The sequence below is a fragment of the Antechinus flavipes genome, chromosome 2, assembly GCF_016432865.1.
Source record: "Antechinus flavipes isolate AdamAnt ecotype Samford, QLD, Australia chromosome 2, AdamAnt_v2, whole genome shotgun sequence".
NCBI classification, from domain to species: Eukaryota; Metazoa; Chordata; class Mammalia; order Dasyuromorphia; family Dasyuridae; genus Antechinus; species Antechinus flavipes.
The window spans coordinates 503,010,234-503,035,340 of NC_067399.1; the positions used below are offsets into that span (position 1 = coordinate 503,010,234).

Consider the following 25,107-nt stretch of genomic DNA (forward strand, 5'->3'; position numbering starts at 1 on the left):
TTACAGGGTTTTTCGATCTACTTTCCAACAAGATGTTAGTATTTTTGAAACGTCCTGTTCTTGTAACTGCAGAGATCAACTTGAACTTAGTGGCTTTGACGGTGGTAGCTTTGTTGAGTCGCTTATGGAGACTCTCCTATCCACGGGCAGTAGTGTAAGCCAACTTCTGCATCTTTCAAATTCCAGAATTTAGCCAAAATGAATTGCATTTTTTCAGGACTTCATTGGGGGAGGGGCTTTTTAAAAAATATTGAAGAGAAAAAATGATTCTCAGCTAGTTTATATCGTTGAAAATGAGGATCAGGACTAATTTATAAGTGAGAGTAAACTCTTAATTAGATCTCAGGCATAGAACAAGGATATTCGGAACTTGATATATTGAAAAAAAAATTTTAATTTCTGAGCATTCTGGTTTCCAGCCCATAACTGAATTAGTTAAACTTTGAAGGATATCTATTACCTGCTGCCATCCAATAGGTAAAAGTGAGGAGATTGTTGTTTCTCATAGAGGACTGTGGCATTAGGGAGGAATGCCATGACACACAAGTAAATTGGATTTTAGGGAGGGAGGAGGGCTGGGCAAAGTCACTTGCCTCACTTTCCCCTCCAGAGCCATCTGAGTCCAGTAGCCAGATATAGATCAAGATGGCTGGAGCTAGCCATGGATGCAGGGGGAGACCTTGGACTTTTTAAGCTAAGGTCCCAGTTTGTCTGAGGCCACAACCCATTCAGGGATTTAAGTCGAGGTAGCAATTGATCCTAAGAGGAGAGGAAGGAGAAGAGAGGAAGGGAAGGAGGGGCACAGGAAAGGGAGAAGGTAGAGAGAGAGTGAGCATATGTTTGACAGAGCAATCAGAAAATAGTGGAGAATGGGATTAATAGAACATACAAAAAGGTGCTGGCCTCAGGGAGAAGTCACTTAATAAGTAGAAAAAAGGAACAAAGCGTTGTACATAGATGCTTAATAAATGCTTTTTGAATCAATGAAAGAAATATTTTCCTGGGTAAGGCCATTTTCTCTCCTATACTTAAAACTGTCCTGAATTTCTCATATTTTTGTCCTATATTTACAAGATTTAACTTGTAGAATGACACAGTTGATAAATCTGTTGGTTTATTGACCAAAATTGGCCTAGGATCTCTGTTTTTAAATTATTTTGCATAGTGATACACTCACAAGTAGAGTAATTCTTCATTATGAGAAACATACCCTATAAATAACTTGATTTTTTTTTTTTAAAAATCGCTTGCAATACGACAGCAATTCTAAGTCCTGTTGGATAAACAGCAGATGGTGGATGTCCTTCAGAATTTAATATTCTCACTTATGAGCTGGGAACCAAAATACCCAGAGAGAAAGAGTAGTCAAGTAGATAGAAGAAAGAAGTCTTAAATATCTAGAAAGAAGAGAATATCAAGGGGAAGATGATCATACACAGGATTGAAGGCATCAATTCAAGAAGGATGAGTATTAAGAAAAGGCCATTAGCTTTGGCAATTAAGAGATGATTGATAACTTTGGGGAGAGCAGTTTCAGTGGAACGATGAGCTTGGACGTCAGAATGAAGAAAGTTAAGAGTGAGAAGAGGAAGTAGTGACATATATTATAAAAAGTCCTCCTTAAGAAATTTAGCCCCAAAAGGCAGCTGAGGGTAGGACTCTAGTTGTTGAGTATGGTGTATCTAAGAGACCTGGGAATATCTGTAGGTAACAGAGAAGCAGCCAAGCAGTTAGGGAGGAAGGGAAGGTGAGATTTGGAGGAGATGGGATGGAACGAAGCAGGACCCTGGTGAAGGAGGAGGAACCAGCTGGGGCAAGAAAGGCTCTTTCTTCTTACAAGGTGGAAGTGGTGGCAGAAAGTAATGTGAGGAGGATAGAAGGAAATTATCAGAAATTGTCTCAGCTTTTTCCAGTAATATGGCAAAAAGCCATGGGAAGTTGAAGGGGGGGAAAAGTGAAGAAGCCACTGTGGAGAGCGGGTGAGTTGATTATAGTATAGACAAATCACCTTTATCAGTGAGGGCCCAGCTGAGGTTATGAAAAGTAAATATAGGCCCAATCAAAACCAGCTGGGTGACTTTCTCCACTTTTCTTCAGTTGCACATGTGTAGGAATGAAGGTAACATGGTAGTGAATCCAAGAAAGGAGAAGGAGAGAAAAACTTAAAGTCAGGTACTGAGCTCAAAGAGAAAGGAAGAGGAGTATCCTGGAGGTCCATAGACAACAGCAACCAGGATTTTGATTGGGTAGAAGATTGGATTGTATAAGACCTCAGTTTTCAATGAATTGCAATAAAGGACCACCTAGGAAGGCCATGGGGAACAAGGGATGTCCCATTCTTGCACTGGACCCAGAATGTAAAGGGCTTGAAATGCCAAATAGGAGTTCATAGTCTATCCTAAATGCAACTGGGAGTCATGGAAGCTTTTTGAGCAAGAGAATGTATGGTCAGACTATATTGTAGAAATATCATTTTGATGGTGTTATGGAGAATAAAGACTGGATACAAGGAAATAAATTAGGAGGCTATTGCAGTAATCTAGTCAGAAGATAAGGGGCCTTACCTAGATTAGTTATGATATAAATAAAATGAAACTGATGTAAGAAATGTTGAGGAGATAGAATTAGCAAATTTCACATTGTGCAAATACATTATAACATTATTAAGTTCACATTTCAGAAGTCTAGTTAGATATAATACTATTCTTAATATTTTTCCCCAGCTTTGATGAAGTCTACTATGGGCAATTTGTGTCACTTTACATGAAGCATATCTTCTTTGTGGATGGTAGTGGACCACCACTTGGCCACATGTTGCTTGCTTTTGGAGGTAAGCCTTTTTTTTGGGAGGTAGTTTTAAAATAGCTGTTGAAATTGGAACCTAAGAAAAAGTTAAATTTTCTTTCTCAGGATTTCTCTTAATAGGAAACACTCTGTTTTACTTTTGCTAAAATAAAATGAGAATTTTAATTTTAATGATTTAAGTTTAGTTAGAAACTGAGAGCCTGTGGACTTAAGGTTTAAGGGTAATGGCAGAGTTACAGCTGAGAGATAACGTTTATATTCTATAAAAAATATTTCAAGGAACTTCTTGGAATCAGTGGAATTTTGTAGATTATGAGGTTTAATCTGAGCCTAGGTTTATAGGGTAAGTCATGATCTAAAATTTATCTCTAGCCACAAAGTAAAAATATTAAAAACAAAAGCCAATAAAAGAAGATTCTTAGTAGTTTTAAAGGTTTGAACATCTAAATGCTGTTAGAAAATATATAGGAAAAGATAAGATTGATTTTAGTTTTCCTTGTAATTTAGAATGTTCTAGGAAAAAAAATCCACAAAAGCATAATTTATTCTTGGATTTGGATGATCAGAATATATGATAGGATACATGAGATCATACATTCTTAAAATTTGTGGGGCAGCCAGATGGTAGAGTGCATAGAGCACCAACCTTAGAGTCAGAAGGACCTAATTCAAATCTGGCTTCAGACACTTAATACTAGCTGTGTGACCCTGGGCAAGTCACTTAACCCCAAAAAATTTGTCTCGGGGGTGGGGGAGGGAAATTGCTGATAGCACCAAGTTGCTAAGACCTTGGATAAAGACACTTTAGGTAAAGTAGCTTTGTTATCTGTAAAATGGGAGTAATACTTCAGAAAGTTGTCTTGAGTTTCAAATAAAATAATGCATATAAAATCCTTTACAAACTTTAAAGTGTTATATAAATTTTAGTTACTATTTTAAATAATAACAAATATTTATTGATTAATTGGCTTTATATTTTAGGTTATTTGGGAGGATTTGATGGCAACTTTTTGTGGAACAGAATTGGAGCAGGTAAAGGTTATTTTTCATTTTCAATTTATTCCACAAACTGGAAATAAGTTGTAATAACTTTAAAAACTGGCATGTGGGTTTTTTGTTTGGTGAAATGTTAAGTCTGAAGTGTTAAGGGTCCAACTTCTTGAAAAAGTTTATTAAATGATATTTGGCTCTCCAGGCATCCTCCCTTTTCTCATGACCATTAGTTCTTATTGTATGATCACTGTGAATTGCAAAGGAGATGACAGTGATTTGCTACCTTAATCTAAAGTCATATAAACTGTTTTTTGGCTATCGTATATGCTTAGCCATTGTTCCATTTAAAAATATGCCTGCTAGCGGGAGAACTGTTCGGTTCTGCAAATATGTATTGTATCTAGGATATACTGCAACATATTTAACATATATAGGACTGCTTGCCATCTTGGGGGGGGGGGGTGTGGAGGGAGGGAGGGGAAAAAATGAAACATAAGCGAGTGCAAGGGATAATGTTGTAAAAAATTATCCTGGCATGGATTCTGTCAATACAAAGTTATTATTAAATAAAATAAAATTTAAATTTAAAAATAAAAAAAAATTAAAAAAAATATGCCTGCTATATGCTAAGGTCATTTGTGCTACAATCTACATGCTGATGTTTGGTTATCTTTTCTAGAGTATACTAATAATGTGCCAGTGTGGTCCTTGCGCCTGTTGCCAGCACTAGCAGGGGCCCTTTGTGTCCCGTTAGCTTATCAGATTGTATTAGAACTCCATTATTCCCACTACTCTGCTCTCGGAGCTGCACTTCTGATTCTGATAGGTAAGAATGGTGTATTGAGTCATTCTTGATAAAATATCATCACATTTCCAAAGGGAGTTGAGCCGCTTAAACTAGACATACTGGGGCAGGTTTTCATTCATTTGTGTTTGCCTTGTAGCACCACCTACTTGTTTCCAAAATTTTCGACAATAAATCCATTTTGAGTTAACCCCAAAAGCTTCACAAAGACCTAGTGGTTTCATTTTTCAGCTTTTGGAAGTGAGAATTGGGGATTGCTGCACTTTACAGCAGTCAACAGTCAGAGGAATCATAGGAGGCCAAATACATGAGTTGGGTGCCTGAATATGTATCAGTTCTCCATAATATTTTTTACATCCAGAATGAGGTCTGTCTTCCTCAAAATTTTCTTAAACAGAGTAATAATGAACCAGATACTTTTCATAAAGCCTTCCTTTTTGATTTTTTAAATGATCTTGAGTCTATTCACAAATAAAATGAAGTTCTATTGTCTTGTTAAAGTCAGTCTTATTAAGCACCTATCAATGTTTGTGCCATTGGGGTAAGTACTGGGGATACAAAGAAGGGCAAAAGACAGTCCCCGCCCTACAGTCTAATGGAGGAGACAACATGGAAACAATGATTTTCAAATAAAATATAGACAAGAGAGATAGAATTCATTGGTATCAGGGAAAGCTTCTTATAGAAGATAGGATTTGAAGAAAGTTGGGGTAATCAGGCCTTGGGGACAGCCAGTGAAAATGCCCCAAGTAAGGGGATGTAGTGTCTTTTATGAGGAATAGCAAAGTGACCTCTGTCATTGGATCACAGAACACCTGTGAGGTATAAGAAGGTTGGAAAAGTAAGAAGAGTCCAGGTTATGGAGGATTTAGCATGCCAAAAGATTTTGTATTAGGTTTATGGGATGGAGGGTGGGAAGAGAGGGATGTGTTCACACCTGTACTTTAGGAAGATCACTTTGACTGATGATTGAGAATGTGGGTGGGAATGGGAAAGAAAGGTAAGGGAGGGAGCCCAAGCTGCAGGCTACTGAGTAGTCCAAGCATGACGTGATGTTGGCTTGCACCCTGGGGTTTCAGTGTCAGCAGAGAGAAGGAGTGTTACAAGGTAGAACTGACAGGACTTGGTAGATTGTTTGTGGAGCTGAGGAGGAAAAGAGTAAGAAGTTGACAATGAGACCCAGGTTCAAGAACGGGTAACTGTGAAGATGCCTTTGACAATAATAAGGAAGTTTGTGATGAGTTCAGTTTTAGACATGTTGAGTTTGATTTCTCTGTAGGACTTAATAATTCAAGATATTCAGTAGACAGTATTGGAGAGAGCTAGGGCTAGAGAAGTAAATTGGGGAATCCTCAGTGTAGCGGTGATAATTTTATCCATGAAAGATGATGAGATCACTAAGTATAGGCTAGAGGGAGAGGAGAAGTGGGCCCTGACAGTCCTAAAGACACACAGTTAAAGACAGGTAGTTGAGCAAAACAAACAAATGCATTGACCGTGTCCAAAAAATTCTGTATACATTCTGAATCCTTTACCTCTCTATTAGCATCTTAGCTTTTCTATTAGTCATTTCACTGATTAAAATCCCTTAATCTTTCAAAGTTGTTTGTCATTACTATATTGTTATTATACAAATTGTTCTTTGATTCTGCTTCTCAGTTTTCATTTTGCATCAATTCATTCAAATTTTCTCATATTTCTTTAAAACCATCTCCATAGTCATTTCTATGACAATTATACAGCAAAACTTGTTCAGCTTTTCCCCCTTTGATGGGCATCTACCTCCTCAGTTTTCATTTTTTTGTTATCACACAAATAATTGCTGTAAATATTTTTGTCTATTCTTGGTAAGGGTTTGTTTTGCTTAGGACTAACCTCTCTTTTAATATATTTTCTCTCTCTCTTATTCTCACTCTTTTTTTTTTTCTTTACCCTCCTGTTTTTCTGTTGGGAAAATGTATTTCTGTATTCAACTGTGGGTGTGTAATCCCTTCCTTGACCAATTCAGATAATGGGTTCAAGTGTTGTTATCCCTCACCCCTTTTTTGATGTTTGTATAGACTCTATTTATACTAATGATATAATAAGATAAGGTAATTTCCCTTAACCTTTTCTTTATTAGTGTATTTTCCTTTTTCTTTTCCTTTCTTCTTTTAAGATCCCTTTGTCTTTGCTTAGTCTTTTATAATTTGATTTCTGTTTTTGTATTTCAGAGCTTCTGTGAAATCCAAGCACCAGGAATGCTTGGAAATCCTCTTTTATTAAAGATCCATTTTTCCCCTGTAGATCAGTTTTTATGTATACCCTTTGATACAGCAGGGTCTCTACTGGGTCTATATCCCAAAGAGATCATAACAAAAGGAAAGGGACCCACATATGCAAAAATGTTTGTGGCAGCCTTTTTTGTAATAGCAAGGAATTGGAAACTAAGTGGATGCCCATCAGTTGGGGAATGGCTGAATAAGTTATGGCATATGAATGTTATGGAGTATTATATAAGAAACGACCAACAGGATGATTTCAGAAAGGCCTGGAGAGACTTACATGAACTGGTGCTAAATGAAGTGAGTAGAACCAAGAGAGCATTGTACACAGCAACAAAAAGATTATGTAATGATAAACTGTGATAGACATGGCTCTTTCCAACAATGAGGTGATTCAGGCCAATTCCAATAGACTTGACATGGAGAGAGCTCTCTGTATACAGAGAGAGGACTATGGGGACTAAATGTGGCTCATAACATAACATTTTTCATCTTTGTTATTGTTGTTGTTTGCTTGTTTGTTTTTTTCTCTTTTTCTTGATCTGATTTTTGTTGTGCTGAATGATAAATGTGGAAATATATTTAGAAGAATTTCACATGTTTAATCTGTATTGGATTACTTGATGTCTAGGAGAAGATGGGGATAGAAGGAGGGAAAAATTTGGAATACAAGGTTTTCTAAGGGTGAATGTTGAAAATTATTTTAGCATTCAAAAAGTAAGGAGCTATTATCATAAAAAACAAAAAAGGATTATACTCGGTTTTTCTTGTTAAGTTCTTGGAGCCTCTTCTCATTCTAATGTGTACATGTCCTTGCCCTACACTGGAGTGATTCTGGCCAGACCCTGTCCCCTGTGTCTGAAGACCTCTCTGGGTTGGAGTAATGATTCATTACAACTTTTTCCTTGAATTTCCCAATCAGGATTCAACCTAGTATGTGATCTAGAGTTTTGGAGGAGTTGTGGGACATAGAATGGTGGGGAACTCATTTTGCTTTTTGTTTTGCTTACTTCATCATCTTGGCTTCAGGCCATTAGACTTGGTAATTAAGAGGCATGATAACTTAGAACAGAGCAACTTCAACTGAATGATGAGGTTAGACGTCATCTCATAGATTATTAAGAAAAGAGTGAAAGGAAGTAGAATCATCCTTGGTACATAAAATGGAGGGGGAAAAGGAGATGATAGAAAGCAGGGATAGATACATTGAGAGTTTTTTGAGTGTAGGCAAGATGTAGACAAGTTTGCAGGCAATTGAGTAGCAGCCAGTAGATAAGGAATGATTGAAGTGAGAGGATTGTAGGGGGGATTCTGCTGGAGGAGACAAAATGGAATGGGATCACTTGTATAGGCATGGGGATTTGCCTTGTAAAGAAGGACCATCTCTTCATATGAGATGGGTCAAGGCAAAGATTGTGGTAGAAGGCATCTGAGTGATGTGGGATGAGGAAGAAAAGGGAGAAAAGGAGCTGTTGGCTAATTGTTTTAATTGTATCAGTGAAATAGGAGGCAGAAGCTGAGAGGATGGGAGAGGAAGAATCATCGAAAGTTAGAGAAGGAATAAAAAGTTTTAGAAAAACTACTTTGGTGAGTGGGATAGTGAAACACTTAAGACAGTATAAAAGAATCCCAAATGTTTTGGGCTCATTTTCACAGATTTGGTCATGGTTTTTTTTTTTTTTTTCCCTTAGAGAATGCTTTAATTACTCAGTCTAGGCTGATGCTATTGGAGTCATTATTAATTTTTTTTAATCTCTTGGCTGTATTGTCCTACCTAAAGTTCTCCAATTTCCAAAAATACAGGTAAGATTACTTTCATGAATCCTCCTTTAATAGAAATGATCCATATGTTGCTTTTCCCATTTGGACTTTTGTATCCTGTATTTTGAGAATATGCTTGCTAAATTAATGTTAATTTTCAAAATGTAATATTTATAATTACATTTTATCTTTCTTTTATAATATTTACATTATTTATACCTTCAAAACTTGGCCCTTATACTATATGTTGTAATCCTGCTTGTTTATATGTAAGTATATGTGTGTATATGTCTATAATATATACACATACATTCCCTAAAATCTCTTATTTCAGCTTTAAGCATTAATATATTCAGAAGTGTAAATGTTACAAACACAAAAAACATAATTTGAAAATTTTATTATTTAAATTTATTTTATACTTATTTAGTTTTATACATTTCAAATCATTTTACGTTGCATATCTGACATTTCTGGGGATATTTTCTCAGAAGTGTATCAGAAGAGGAGGTTCTCTTGCTTTACCTCAAGTTTTTTTGTGGGGTAATGTCAAAACTATCATATATTTGTCAGAACCTTGTTCTTTGGTGATGTTAAAATTAGATTATTCACTGAACAATAGTTTAAAGTTTTTACAAAGTCTAAAACTAGTATAATGTATATCAGAAAATGGTAATTGCATTGAATTTTAATTAGACACATCACTATTATAAAATTAAAATAATTAACCTTTCAAATGTTGTGGAAATTTTGTGACTTTGAACTGTTTATATTCTGAAGTTATTAAAGCTTTAGAATACACTAAGATTTTTGGGAGAGACAGCGAGGTGAAAAGAATATTGGGTCTAGAGTCAGATAGTCCTAAGTTCAGATTTGACCTCAGACCTTCACTAGCTGTTTAACCCCTGCACAAGTCATTTAACCTATGTTTACCATTATCCACTACAGAAGAAAAGTGACAAAACCCCTCTGATATTTTTGTTAAGAAAATCCCATACAGGGTTACAAAAAATTAGATACAGCTGAATTCTTTTTTTTTTTTTTTTTAATTTTTTATTTAATAATTACATTATATTGACACTCGTTTCTGTTCCGATTTTTTTCCCCCTCCCTCCCTCCACCCCCTCCCCTAGATGGCAAGCAGTCCTTTATATGTTGGATATGTTGCAGTATATCCTAGATACAATATATGTTTGCAGAACCGAACAGTTTTCTTGTTGCGTAGGGAGAATTGGATTCAGAAGGTATAAATAATCCGGGAAGAAAAACAAAAATGCAGATAGTTTACATTCGTTTCCCAGTGTTCTTTCTTTGGGTGTAGCTGCTTTTGTCCGTCATTTATCAATTGAAACTCAGGTCTCTTTGTCAAAGAAATCCACTTCCATCAAAATATGTCCTCATACAATATCGTTGTCGAAGTGTATAATGATCTCCTGGTTCTGCTCATTTCACTTAGCATCAGTTCATGTAAGTCTCGCCAGTCCTCTCTGTATTCATCCTTACAGCTGAATTCTTAACAAAGACTTTTTTACTCTTAAGTTGTTTTTTTTTTAAATTTAGCTCAAGTATCTGACTTTATAAATATGTACTCTATATAATATGTACTCAACTTTAGGAATTCTGAACTGGGAAAAATCTTTCCAAGATAGTTTAAGTTTATATAGTTTAGTCGATAGATTTATGAACTGTTTGTTGTACCTGGTGTAAATTTGTAGCCAAATCTTGTATCAAAAATATATGAAAATATATTCATGTACCCTCTGTGTTGTATTTGATTTTTATGTAACTTTTACAGTAATACAATATGCAAACTGTTTTTATGTTTTTGTTCTCTTATCCTAGCTCATTCTCTGTGAGCTGGTGGGTTTGGCTAATTCTCACTGGAGTTTCTTGTTCTTGTGCAGTTGGGTAAGTGTACTTTTTTTTCTTTAGATGGGATTTGCTTCCTCTACTTTACTTTTTTTATCCCAGTTTTATTTCTTTGTGGTGTGTTTTCAGGGTAAAATATATGGGCCTTTTCACTTATATTCTGCTACTTACCGTTGCTTCAGTCCATGCCTGGCACTTGATTGGAGACCAAGCTTTATCAAATGTAGGTATTGAAATCCATTAGCTATCAGACTTATTGGCTAGAAAACATAATTTTACATAAAATATCACAAAAATATATTCATGTTTTGATGTGAATGTAGTTGGCTATTTACAACTTTGTTTAATAAGAAAATAAAATGTCATTAAAGTTAGTGCATTTGATATTTCCCAAGTAAGAAATATAAGAAATTCAGAGTTCAGAGTTTAACTTAAAAAAAAATTTAAAAATTTAAATTTATTTATTTTTAATACACATTGCTTTATGAATCATGTTGGAAGAGAAAAATTAGAGCAAAAGGGAAAAACTATGGGAGAGGAAAAAAAAACAGGGAAAAAAACCGTGAACATAGCATGTTTTTTACATTCATTCTCCATAGTTCTTTTTCTGGATGCAGATGGCATTTTTTGTCCAAAGTTTATTGGAATTGCTTTGGATCACTGAACCATTGAGAAGAAACAATATTCCATTATCTAAATATACCACAACTTATTCAGCCATTCCCCCGTTGATGGACATCTACTCTTTCCAGTTCTTTGCCACCACAAAAAAAAGCTGCTACAAACATTTTTGCACATATGGCTCCTTTTCCTTTCTTTATGATTTCCTTGGGATACAGACCCAGTAGTGCCACTGTTGGGATCAAAGGATATGCATATTTTGATAGCCCTTTGGGCATAGTTCCAAATTGCTTTCCAGAATGGTTGAATCATTTTACAACTCCACCAACAATGTATCAGTGTCCCAGTTTTCCCGCATCCCCTCCTACATCCATCATCTTTTCCTGTCATCTTAGCCAATCTGAAAGGTGTGAAATGGTATCTCAGAGTTGTCTTAATTTGTATTTCTCTTATCAGTAGTGACTTAGAGCATTTTTTTCATATGACTATAGATGGCTTTAATTTCATTATCTAAAAATTATTTGTTTATATCCTTTGACCATTTATCAATTGGGGAATAACTTGTATTCTTACAAATTTGATATAATTCTTTATATATTTTAGAAATGAGACCTTTATCAGAAACACTGTAAAGATTTTCCCCCCAGCTTTGTATTTCCCTTTTAATCGTGTTTCTATTGATTTTGTTTGTGTAAAATCTTTTTAATTTAATGTAATCAAAGTTGTCCATTTTGCCTTTTATCATGTTCCCTAGTTCTTATTTGGTCATAAATTTCTTTCTTCTCCAAAGATCTGATAGGCAAATTATCCCTTGCTCTCCTAATTTGTTTATGATATCATCCTTTATATTCAAATCATGGATCCATTTTGATCTTATTTTGGTATGGGGTGTGAGATGTAAGTCTATACCAAATTTCTGACATATTATTTTCCAGTTTTCCCAACAATTCCGGTCAAATAGTGAGTTCTTATTCCAGAAACTGGAGTTTGGGAATTAATCAAATACTAGATGATGGGGTTTAACTTTGATAAGAAGTAATTATGTGTTTTTAAATCTTCCAACAGGCTCGTGTATTTTGTCATTTGTTAGCCAGAGGAGTGGCCTTGTTTATTATACCAATATTTATGTATTTATCTTTTTTCTACATCCATCTAATGGTGCTATATCGTTCTGGACCCCATGATCAAATTATGTCTAGTGCTTTCCAAGCCAGCTTGGAGGTAAGAAGTACAAATAAGGAATGACATTTTAATTAAAATAGCAACCTAGAATTTTGTCCTGTGGAACCATCATTAAACAATAATAACTAACATCTATATAGCATTTTAAGATTTGCAAAGTACTTTTCATAAATTTTATTTTACTAAATGAGAATTTCATGGAGAAGTTATTATAATAGTAAAAATCTATTTTATTTTTATTTTGTTTTTGTCAACCTTTTCATCCCTTTCTTCATGATCAGGAAATCTATTTTGAAGTTGTCCTTTTAACTGTCCTCTCTATTCCCACTTGCTTCTTGTTGATTTTGATATTTCTACACCATATGGGGTGTGTGTGTGTGTGTGTGTGTATGTGTGTGTGTGTGTGTGTGTTGTGTGCGTGTGTGTTTGAAACTCTCTTTTTTGCTTCAACTAAAAATGATGCCAGTGTTTCTAATCTTCTTCCTTTTTATACTAGTATATTCTTCCTTTTACCTTTCTCATAAAATCATATAACAGTTTATTTCCAAGGTCAGTGTTTTTCTTATTTAGCTCCCTTAATATAGTTTGCTTTTTATTATTATTATGTTCATTTCCAAATTTTGTTCCTCCCTTCATTCCTTTCCCCACCTACCTAAATATCTGTTGAAAACACTAAGGTTCCTAATTGGTTCCTGGATTTCTCTAGACTACTATGTTTGTATTTCATAGTAAGGACTTAGTTATGGTCTTTGCATCAGAAATGTTTAAAAGTCCCCTATTCCATTAAAGTCCTTTTTTCCCCCTCTATAGGATTAAACTTAGTTTTGTAAGATTTAAGCCTTTTGAAATACTATATTGCAAAGATCTCTTCTTTTTTTAAAATAGAAGCTGCCAAGCCTTTGTGATTATGGCTGTGCTTCTATGGTACTTGAGCTGCTGCTTTTTTCTGGATGTTGACAGTGTTCTTTTCTTTAACATGGAAACTCTGGATTTTGGCTATAACATTTTTAGGATTTTTCTTTGGGGGATTTTCTTAGGAAACAATCAGTGGGTTATTTCTATTTTCATTTTGCCCTCAGATTCTAAAAGATGTGGGCAATTTACATTTATGATTTCTTGAGCTGTCATGGCCAGACTTTTTACAATCAAGTCTAATCCAGGTAACTAACCTAGTGATTTTAGAATTTGCTCTCCTTATTTTCTCAATCATTTGTTTTTGTTCTTATATTTTATTCTATTCTATTCTTCAGTTTTTTAATTTTATTCCACTATTTCTTGAAATTTCTTAGAATAATTAATTGGTTTGGTTTATTCTGGTTTTTGGAGATTCTTTTTTGGGTCAAAATTCATCTTTTTCTTTATTCCACTATTCTCTTTCAAGTTTTTTACTATTGAGCTTTTATTCCATTTTTTAAAATCTCTTGCTTCATTTCTTGAAGATATTGTGCTTGTGAAAAATGTTTTTTTTTTCCTTTGAGTCTCTAGTTGCAATTGATAGAGCTAGATTTGCAATAATTATTTTGTTTTGGGGGGAGTTCTTTGTGTTACTTATTTTTCTAGTTTTAGGTCCTGTGGGGCTTTGTACTACAGCAGGCTATTTTCCCTGCTGTTTTCAGAGGAGACAGCCCAGTTTTGTTTTTCATTGAGTCTCCTGGATTATTGTGCTGATGTCGGTCTGTGGGGGTTACCTCCCCCTGGATCTTGGAGATACAGAGTGCTTGAGAGTATCAGAACAGAGTGTTAGGATCCTAAGCCTGACTTATCTGCTCTTAGAGTCTTGAAACCTTGCTGCCTCTTCTGACTACTGTAAGACTGCTCTGCCCTCAGGACACCTCGACTTGCGCCAAACATGTTTTATGCTGGGAAGATATTCTGTACTGGCACCAATTACTCCTTCCCTACTGTTTGCCCTCTTCTCTTTTTCATGCAGTTCTGAAATAGAACAAATTATTTGCTGTAGTTTTTCTTTGGATTTGTTGATAATTATCCAGTCTTGCATAAACTTTAGGATTTTGATAAAATAGGTATGTAAGAATTGGGTGACTTGTCTTCTGTTCAGGGTAGTTATTCTGGCAGAAAGTTCTCCATTTTTATTTCTACAGCATTAAGCATACATACTGATTAGTGTATGAGTAAAGGATGATTTTTAGATTTTCTGATTGACAGCTGCTTTGGGCAATTTCAGGGTATGATGCTGCAAATCTGTCTTTTTTTTTTTCCCAGCAGTATTGTTTTGGTATTCATTTATATTTTACACTCATAAGTATACTCAAATGTAGATTTTTGGAGGGAACATCACTTTCACATGCATTGAAAGCATAGTATATATCAATAAAGAAAAAACAGGCTTTTTCACAAGCAGTATTTCATAGTAGACTACATCTTTACTATCCCATAATTGACTAAAAGATGTAGAGTTTACAATATCCCACTGTTCTTGTATTTATTTTTTATTTTAAAATTATTTAGAAGTTAGCAATTATTTCTTTTCCTTCTACCTCTCCTTTTGAAAAATGAAAATAACAAAACCTTTGTAACAAATATTTATAGTCAGGTGCTTACTATTGTTTTTTTTTTTTAAGTGTTTGCTTCAGCAGAGCAGGACTTACCGGCAAATATCAAAAAATGTATGAATGCACAAAAATCTTACTGCCTTATTCTTCTGTTAATTATCAATATAAAATCAATATAAAATCAAGCAAACATGCTTCAGCCACTTAGAATAGCTTTGCTAGTTACAAATGAATAACTTTATAAGTTTCTTTTACAGACTCTTTGCTATCTCTGGTTGAAATATTTAGTGTTTTTTTGTGTTTTGGCCTTCTTTAGGGTGGATTAGCTCGGATCACACAAGGCCAGCCATTAGAGGTAGCCTATGGTTCCCAGATTACCCTGAGAAATGTTTTAGGTAAACCCATGCCCTGCTGGCTTCATTCACATAAGAACACCTATCCTATCAGGTAACAAACACGAATATTTTACATCTTTAAAAAGATACAAATCTTATAAATGTGTTTGAGTAGAATTGCTTGATAATTGACAAGCTAATTGCTTTGAAAATTCCAGCTCTGCTATAAATTTTGCAGAGAGATTTAATGGATAACTTTGTTATGCTGATGTTATAATGTTTAAGAAAATATAGTAGAGATTAAATTCAACAAGTAAAGAAGTCACATCATCTCTATATATACTAAAGTTTACTAATTTGGACTAATTGAGTGTTAATCTGAAATGCTGGAAAGTAGGTATTATATTTAAAATAGTTCGCCAAATTCTTACCAGGTAGAAATTCTGCTAAATGTGCTCTAAATGAATAGAGAAGAATGAATTGTGATCAGAACTCTTTGAACGTCATATCCTTTATCTGTAAAATGAGAGAATTGAATTAGTTGACCTTATAATTTCCTTCTACTTTTGAATGGATGCCCATAAACTGGAGAATGGCTGGGTAAATTGTGGTATATGAATGTTATGGAATATTATTGTTCTGTAAGAAATGACCAGCAGGATGAATACAGAGAGGACTGGCGAGACTTATATGAACTGATGCTAAGTGAAATGAGCAGAACCAGGAGATCATTATATACTTCGACAACGATATTGTATGAGGATGTATTCTGATGGAAGTGGATTTCTATGACAAAGAGACCTAACTGAGTTTCAATGGATAAATGATGGACAGAAACAGCTACACCCAAAGAAGGAACACTGGGAAACGAATGTGAACTATTTGCATTTTTGTTTTTCTTCCTGGGTTATTTTTACCTTCTAAATCCAATTCTCCCTGTGCAACAAGAGAACTGTTCGGTTCTGCAAATATATATTGTATCTAGGATATACTGCAACATATCTAACATATATAGTTCTGCTTGCCATCTAGGGGAGGGAGTGGAGGGAAGGAGGGGAAAAATCGGAACAGAAGCGAGTGCAAGGGATAATGTTTTTTTTTTTTTTTTAAATTTAAATTTTATTTTATTTAATAATAACTTTGTATTGACAGAATCCATGCCAGGATAATTTTTTTTTACAACATTATTGCAAGGGATAATGTTGTAAAAAAAAATTACCCTGGCATGGATTCTGTCAATATAAAGTTATTATTAAATAAAATAAAATAAAATATTTTTTAAAAATTTCCTTCTACTCAAAAAGATTTTATCTATATCCAACTTTTATATATAAAGGGATGCTTATAAAGAATTAAAGAAATGGGGCAGCTAGGTGGTGCAGTGGATAGAGCACCAGCCATGAAGTCAGGAGAACTTGAGTTCAAATCTGGCCTCAGACACTTAACACTTCCTAGCTGTGTGACCCTGGGCAAGTCATTTAATCCCAATTGCCTCAGCAAAAAAAAAAAAAAAAAAAAAGAAGAAGAAGAAGAAAGGAAGGAAATAAGCATTTTTATTATAACTTTTTATTTACAAGATATATGCAGGGGTAATTTTTCAGCATTGACAATTACAAAACCTTTTGTTCCAACTTTTCCCCTCCTTCCCCCAACCCCTTCTCTTAACCCCTTCCCCCAGATGGCAGGTTGACCAATACATGTTAAATATATTAAAGTATAAGTTGAATACAATATATGTATACACGTCCAGTTATTTTGCTGTACAAAAAGAATCAGACTTTGAAATAGTGTACAATTAGCCTTTGAAGGAAATCAAAAATGCAGGTGGACAAAAATAGAGGGATTGGGAATTCTATGTAGTGGTTCATAGTCATCTCCCAGAGTTCTTTCACTGAGTGTAGCTGGTTCAGTTCATTTACTGCTCTACTGGAACTGATTTGTTTCATCTCATTGTTGAAGAGGGCCACGTCCATCAGAATTGATCATATATAATGATCTTCTGGTCCTACTCATTTCACTCAATATCAGTTCATGTAAGTCTATGTAGGCCTTTCTGAAATCATCCTACTGGTCATTTCTTACAGAACAATAACATTCCATAATATTCATATAGCACAATTTATTCAGCCATTCTCCAATTGATGGGCATCTACTCAGTTTCCAGTTTCTGGTCACTACAAAAAGGGCTGCCACAAACATTCTTGCACAAACAGGTCCCTTTCCCATCTTTAAAATCTCTTTGGGATATAAGCCCAGTAGTAACACTGTTGGATCAAAGGGTATGCACAGTTTGATAACTTTTTGAGCATAGTTCCAAATTGCTCTCCAGAATGGCTGGATGTGTTCACAATTCCACCAACAATGTATCAGTGTCCCTGTTTTCCCACATCCCCTCCAACATTCCACATTATCTTTCCCTGGCATTCTGGCCAATCTGACAGGTGTTTAGTGGTACCTCAGAGCTGTCTTAATTTGCATTTTTCTAATTAATAATGACTTGGAGCATCTTTTCATATGGCTAGAAATAGTTTCAATTTCTTCATCTGAGAATTCTCTGTTGATATCCTTTGACCATTTATCAATTGGAGAATGGCTTGATTTCTTATAAATTAGAGTCAGTTCTCTATATATTTTGGAAATGAGGCCTTTATCAGAACCTTTGACTGTAAAAATGTTTTCCCAGTTTATTGCTTCCCTTCTAATCTTGTCTGCATTAGTTTTGTTTGTACAAAAACTTTTCAATTTGATATAATCAATTGTGATCAATAATGATCTCTAGTTCTTCTTTGGTCATAAATTCCTTCCTCTTCCATAGGTCTGAGAGGTAAGCTATCCTATGTTCCTCTAATTTATTTATAATCTCATTCTTTATGCCTAGGTCATGAACCCATTTTGACCTTATCTTGGTGTACGGTATTAAGTGTGGGTCAATGCCTAGTTTCTGCCATGCTAATTTCCAATTTTCCAAGCAATTTTTGTCAAACAGTGAGTTCTTATCCCAAAAGCTGGGGTCTTCGGGTTTGTCAAATACTAGATTATTGAAGTTATTGGCTGTTTTGTCCTTTGAACCTAACCTATTTCACTGATCAACTAGTCTAGGAAATAAGCATTTTTTTTTAATTTAAATTTAATTTTATTTAATAATAACTTTATATTGACAGAATCCATGCCAGGGTAATTTTTTGCAACATTATCCCTTGCACTCGTTTATGTTTTGATTCCCCCCCCCCTCTCCACCCCCTCCCCTAGATGGCAAGCAGTCCTATATATGTTAAATATGTTGCAGTGTATCCTAGTTACAATACATATTTGCAGAACCGAACAGTTCTCCTGTTGCACAGGGAGAATTGAATTCAGAAGGTAAAAATAACTCGGGAAGAAAATCAAAAATGCAAATAGTTCACATTCGTTTCCCAGTGTTCCTTCTTTGGGTGTAGCTGTTTCTGTCCATCATTTATCCATTGAAACTCAGTTAGGTCTCTTTGTCATAGAAATCCACTTCCATCAGAATATATCCTCATACAATATCGTTGTCGAAGTGTATAATGATCTCCTGGTTCTGCTCATCTCACTTAGCATCAGTCCATGTAGGTCTCTCCAAGCCTCTCTGTATTCATCCTGCTGGTCATTCCTTACAGAGCAATAATATTCCATTCATATACCATAATTTACTCAGCCATTCTCCAATTGATGGGCATCCATTCATTTTCCAGTTTCTAGCCACTACAAACAGGGCTACTACAAACATTTTGGCACATACAGATCCCTTTCCCTTCTTTAGTATTTCTTTGGGATATAAGCCCAATAGAAACACTGCTGGATCAAAGGGTATGCACATTTTGATAACTTTTTGGGCATAATTCCAGATTGCTCTCCAGAATGGTTGGGTTCATTCACAACTCCACCAACAACGCATCAGTGTCCCAGTTTTCCCGCATCCCCTCCAACATTCATCATTATTTTTTCCTGTCATCTTAGCCAATCTGACAGGTGTGTAGTGATATCTCAGAGTTGTCTTAATTTGCATTTCTCTGATCAATAGTGATTTGGAACACTTTTTCATATGAGTGGTAATAGTTTCAATTTCATCATCTGAAAATTGTCTGTTCATATCCTTTGACCATTTATCAATTGGAGAATGGCTTGGTTTCTTATAAATTAGGGTCAGTTCTCTATATATTTTGGAAATGAGGCCTTTATCAGAACCTTTAACTGTAAAGATGTTTTCCCAGTTTATTGCTTCCCTACTAATCTTGTTTGCATTCGTTCTGTTTGTACAAAGGCTTTTTAATTTGATATAATCAAAATTTTCTATTTTGTGATCAGTAATGGTCTCTAGTTCATCTTTGGTCACAAGGAAATAAGCATTTTTAAGTACTTATAATATACCAGGCACACACAAATACAAAAGAAAAAAAAGGAGAAAAAAAAAAAAAAGCAGTCCCTGCCTTCAACAATCTTACATTCTAATGAAGAAAGATAACATATGAAGGAAAACTAAAAAACAGCAAGAGGTTGGAGGGAAGTGATTTTTGAAGAACAAAAAATCTGGAACAAGGCTAGGAAGGGAATAAAGACAGGCTGGCCTGGGACCCATCACAAAATGTGGGTTCCCAGAGGAACACAGTGATGGGGAAAAAAAAGGCATTTTAAAGGGATATTCCAGGAAAAGCAGAATAAGAGAGTGATTGGATTTTCCAGGATAAGCAGGCCCCTAGGTACTGTGGGAAGTTCCAGGATGAAATAACAGTAGACACATGATTTTGAAGTCCAGAAACATTGGAACTTAGGATTCTTGAAAGCAATTTATTCTCAAATACTACAATCTTGTTTATATTACTAATTTATGCTATGTGGAGAAATTACATGAAATAGAATTAAACTTGAGTGCCTTTATGCCTTTCAGTACAAATGAGGTTATACTTCATATTTGTGAAGAACAACAGGAAAGAGTTAGTTGACTAAGCAAATATTTGTTTACTTGTTTTAAAAAATGAGAAAAATGGTTGCTTGGCTGCTGATTTGACTAAAACCCTGTCGTTCTGGTGTTCATTATTCCCTCTCTAGGTATGAGGATGGCCGAGGCAGCTCTCATCAGCAACAGGTGACTTGTTATCCCTTTAAAGATGTCAACAACTGGTGGATTGTAAAAGATCCTGGGAAGTGAGTACAGAAAACTCCTAAAGGAGCATCACCAAGCTCTTGGTCTGCTTGGGTGCTAATAATTAGCATCTCTTTATAATTGTTGAACATCTTGGATTTTTAATATTTCTATCTGATAAATAGAAAAGTAATTTCTGGACGATCATAGTATGTATCCTGGTAATGAAAAATTCTCTTTCTGCTGACTTGTTAGTAAGAGACATAGAACCCACAAAACCATGGTTAATTCTGGTAAAAGAAAAGATCATAGCATCGTAGGTTTAGAGCTAAAAGGGAAATTTCATCCGGGCCATCTCTAGTCATCTTGATCCATATCTTGACATTGGATCCATATGGTTCTAGAGGAGAAAGTGAGCCAGGGGACCTTACACATAGCCCTTCCTCACTGAAATCCAATTCACTTGCATGTCACGGTCTCACTTCCCTGATGTCGGGGTCCTCTTCAAGGACCAACAGAAATAACACTATAAAGATATTAAAGGTGATCTAGTCCAACTCCTTCGTTTTTAACAGATAAGAAAACTGAGACCCAGAGAGGTTAAAGGTCAAGTAATAAAAGGCATATCAAACATTTGAATACAAGTCCTCTTCAAGTCTCTTTCCTCTTTCTATTTGAAAATGTGAAGCAAGATGGCCCTCATTTCTCTCCCCCCCCTCCCCCCTTTTGGCATCATTTCATATGAGGAAGATGAGTTAATTTCAGATTTTTATAACTTTGAAATACTTATTTTAGTTTTATTTTGGAGCTAACTTTTTACTCTCCTTTTATTTACATAAATATAAATTAAAAACATTTGTTTTGAGAGGAATAGAGCTGAAGTTTAACTTTATTTTACAAACTTTCTCCATATATAGGACAAATTAGCATTGTTTCTGTGGGAATTTTTTTTAATCCTTGAAAAACTGCTTTTAAGTACCCTCAAGGTAAATAACTAATTTCATTATGAAGTTATTTATTTATAAACTAGAATAGAAGTTGGAGATGCAGGAAAACATCCAGGATTCAATAATGATATTAAATTACTTGTTTTGCCCATATTTTATCTATGTAAAAGATGCTGTTGGCTTGGAAGGTATAAAATTAATTTGTTTTTACCATGAGTTAAGTTCTCTCTTCCTCATTTGGCTCAGTGTTTTTGCTAGCTGTCATTTGACATAGTCTGTGCTATTCCTTCTGGATGGATATACAAATTCTTTTCTCTGTTAACTAGGCATCAGTTGGTAGTGACCAATCCTCCTAAGCCTGTACGGCATGGGGATATTGTACAGCTGGTCCATGGAATCACCACTCGCTTCCTCAATACGTAAGTGTTCCCACTATTCTCTCCTTTTATTGTTACCTTCCAGATTCACCTTTTGTTCAGACATAATTCAGTTAGTGGGAAGAAATTGCAGCTTCTGGCTTCTTAACTTTCCTAATTGATGTATCTACTTTTTCATAGCTCTAAGAGTATTAGAACTACAGAATATCCCTTGAATTTTGAAGAAGATACTTTTTATTTAAGACAAAGAAAAGTTCAGCTTTATATGGCATGTCAAGAAATGGCAACTTGACAAATTTGAAATATTACAGGGATTCAAAAAGGGTGATAAAGCTGTGAACCTTTATTTTAAAAAGCAGTTTTTTGAAGGTATAGTCCTGATCTTTTGAGGTTCATACCAGGGAGGGTAACTAAGCCTTCAAAAAATTTTATTTTGGTTTATTATTTTATATTATGGGTAAGGTAGACTAAGAATATCAGAAGGTGTTTTTTGCATTCATTCTTAACCTAAAAAACCTAACAGAGCCTTAAATGCTGTCTTCTAATAGGCTCTCTCTCTCATTAGTATGTTAAGCCATACAAGATAGATGTAACTATAGAGCTAACTGTTCTGACTACTGCTGCTAATAATAATAGCCAACATTTATATAGTGCTTACTATGTGTCAAGCACTGTGCTAAGCATTTTATAATTATAATTTTATTTCATTCTCACAACAATTCTGAAAGGGAAGTGATATTCTCACCATTTTAGGAAATGAGAAAAAGGTAAACAGAGGTTAAGTTCTAGGGTCGTACAGCTAGAAAGTGTCTAAAGCTACTTCAGGTTGCTATTCTGTTCACTGTGCCACTTTGCTGCCTTCGTCTGCTGTGGCTGTTTGCTACTGTCATAGAAAATGTCCTGGGCAAAGCCTAAGTAAAAAAGGAAGTCTCTGATGATCTTGTTTAGGAGTGACATTGTGGTGATGGTCTTCACAACGTGGCCCCAACTTACCTTTCCAGTTTTATTATCCATCCTGCACACTCAGTCCAGCCAAATGGGCTTTCTTATGGTTCCTCACACAGGATACTCTGTTTTGTCTCATCTAGTATATCTGGAATTCACTACCTTCTCATCTGTACCTTATGGAAACTCTTCCTTCCATCAAGTTATAGCTAAAGTACCACCTTCTACTTGAAGTCTTTCTTGATTCCCCTCCACCTACTAATGTTCTCCCTCCCTAAAATACCTTGTGTTTTAACTAGCTTGTATTTATTTTTATTTATTCTGTTTCTACTTTTATACATATATTATTGTCACCTCCACTAGATGTGTGAGTTCTTTGCATTTATATGCCCAGTAGCTGGAGCTTAATAGTAATGCTTGAGAAATGTTTGCCAATTGCTTGAACTTCTCTTCTGGATCTTATTCTCATGGCAAAGAGGAACTGATTGCTAGAATGGAAATGGTGGGAACTTTGGGGGTTAGTAACTACTCTATTTTTGATTCTGTGGCAGAAAAAAAGGAATTCTGACATGTTTTCCCAAAATTTAGGATGTATATTAGACTATTTTTTAAAAGGCTTTCAGAGAAAGAATGGGCTAAACTTTTATGACATATACAGAAGGGAGTTAAACAGGTGATGGAGATTGAATACAAAATCTTGGCAAAAGAATGTTAGGAGTGGTAGCGCTCCAAATCAAGGCATAGCAAGAAGCATTTATTACTTAATCATTTAATATTGCTGCTCCGTAGGGTTCTTTAGTCCTTGTTTATTAAAGGAAAGCCAAGCTCTATAGCTGCCATGGTATTATTAGGCAATTCTTATTTTTCAGTCGGACAGCAGTCAACAAGCATTTATTAAGTACATTCTACATGGGCAGACACTGTACTAAACACTAGGAGTGCAGAGGAAAGCAGGGGAGAAAAAACAAAATTAGCCACTTTGCTTTAGATTGTGTGAACAATCTTTACAAATGATACATATGTGTATATTGTTTGGAAAAATTACATCTATAGTTTGTAAGTAGTTGTGTGTTTGTGTGTGTGTGTGTGTGTGTGTGTGTGTAATCTATATAAAGGATATGTATCTGTGTATGTGATCGATTGAAAATAGTCTCAGGGGAGAGGACTACGAATAAGATACGTGTCCAAAGAGAAAGAAGTTTGGCTGACACTTAAGAGGAAGTCCACTCAGGTTAGCAGACAAGGAGGCAGAAAGTTCCCGATATGGGGACCAGCCAGTTGAAATGGCCAGAGCCTGGAGATGGACAATCCAGAGGCCATTGTTGCTGGGTTGAAAGCAGGGGCCAGGTTCTGAACAGTTTTAAAAGCTTAACAGAGGGTTTTATATTTGACCCAGGAAGAGCTGAGACTGGTGATCAAAATTAGGGAGAGCACAAAGATGAAAGAAATGGCAACTCAGGACAGATGGCTTGTGGGTAATGGTGACAAAGAGAAAGAACCTCTCAGTGCTGATTTTTTCTGTTTTCTTTGTCTAGAAGAACAATCTTTGTACTGAATGGGGCATACCCAAATATTGGAAATAAGGAGTTAATAGCCAGGATAAACAAGGAGATTAAATAAAGAATGCCCTCTGGACCCAAATCACTTGGCCCACATGAGCTCAGGACTCAGGGTACTGAACAAAACTAAGGAGTATAACTGCTGAGCTGTTGTCAGTAACCTCTGAAAGACCAAAGAGTAATTGAGACTGTGGATTGTTAGGCTTGGGTTCTATTTCTGGCAAAAGCCTAGAATAAACGATTTATTTCAATCAGGACAATGAGATGGGTACACAGTGCTGGACTTGTAGTCAAGAAGACCTGTCTTCAAATGCAGATTTTTGACATCTGGTAGCTGGGTGAATCTGGACAAACCACTTAATATCTACCTCAGTTTCCTTAGTATAAAATAAGGATAATACTCACCTTCCAGGGTTCTTGTGAGAATAAAATGAGATATTAATTGATTTACAAACATTAAAACACTATGTAAATGCTAGTGAGAATTATTTTTTATTTTATTGAATTTTTTGTTTTTTCTGTCACCTTCATTTTCAATATCTGCTTCCTGATTCTAATCCACTGAACTATCCCCTGAAAAAAGAATGAAGAAAAAAGAGAAAAAGTATTTGAGCAAAACCAACTAGAATGTCAAACTAATTTGAATATATATATATATTATATATATATATAAAAAATACTCCCCTTATTTCTGCAAAAAAGGGTAAAGATGTATTTCCTTAACTCTTCTTTGAGGCCTACCTTGGTCATTATATGTAGTCTGCTTTCATTTTAATTACGAAAATGTACTCAATATATTTGGCAGTGTATTATTAATAGAATAGTTACTGAACACCTAGAAAAGGACATGGTGATTGCCAACATACAGCCCAGGGGAAGATTACTGTGCTAGTTTACTATTGACAGAATTGTGAATTGCTTCAGTCATTCTTGAAAATGATTTTTAATTCTAGAGGGATAGTTCCCAAATTACTCAAAGCTTTTGAAGCAGAGATTCCACTACTAGGATCTTGTCGCCCCAAAAGTTAGA

The 25,107-nt window shown here is 35.2% G+C and overlaps 1 protein-coding gene across 1 annotated transcript in view; it reads left to right on the top strand.

The window, feature by feature from the left end:
- Positions 1 to 25,107, top strand: part of POMT1 (protein O-mannosyltransferase 1) — a 45,192-nt gene that overhangs the window by 1,656 nt on the left and 18,429 nt on the right. Inside the window, exons 2-12 of the mRNA XM_051980221.1 lie at positions 7 to 154; positions 2,724 to 2,830; positions 3,787 to 3,837; positions 4,478 to 4,624; positions 8,559 to 8,670; positions 10,471 to 10,536; positions 10,627 to 10,720; positions 12,184 to 12,339; positions 15,130 to 15,260; positions 20,216 to 20,311; positions 21,523 to 21,615. Coding sequence (XP_051836181.1) covers positions 33 to 154; positions 2,724 to 2,830; positions 3,787 to 3,837; positions 4,478 to 4,624; positions 8,559 to 8,670; positions 10,471 to 10,536; positions 10,627 to 10,720; positions 12,184 to 12,339; positions 15,130 to 15,260; positions 20,216 to 20,311; positions 21,523 to 21,615 — 1,175 coding nt within the window. The 5' untranslated portion in view covers positions 7 to 32. The remainder of the gene's footprint in view (positions 1 to 6; positions 155 to 2,723; positions 2,831 to 3,786; positions 3,838 to 4,477; positions 4,625 to 8,558; positions 8,671 to 10,470; positions 10,537 to 10,626; positions 10,721 to 12,183; positions 12,340 to 15,129; positions 15,261 to 20,215; positions 20,312 to 21,522; positions 21,616 to 25,107) is intronic.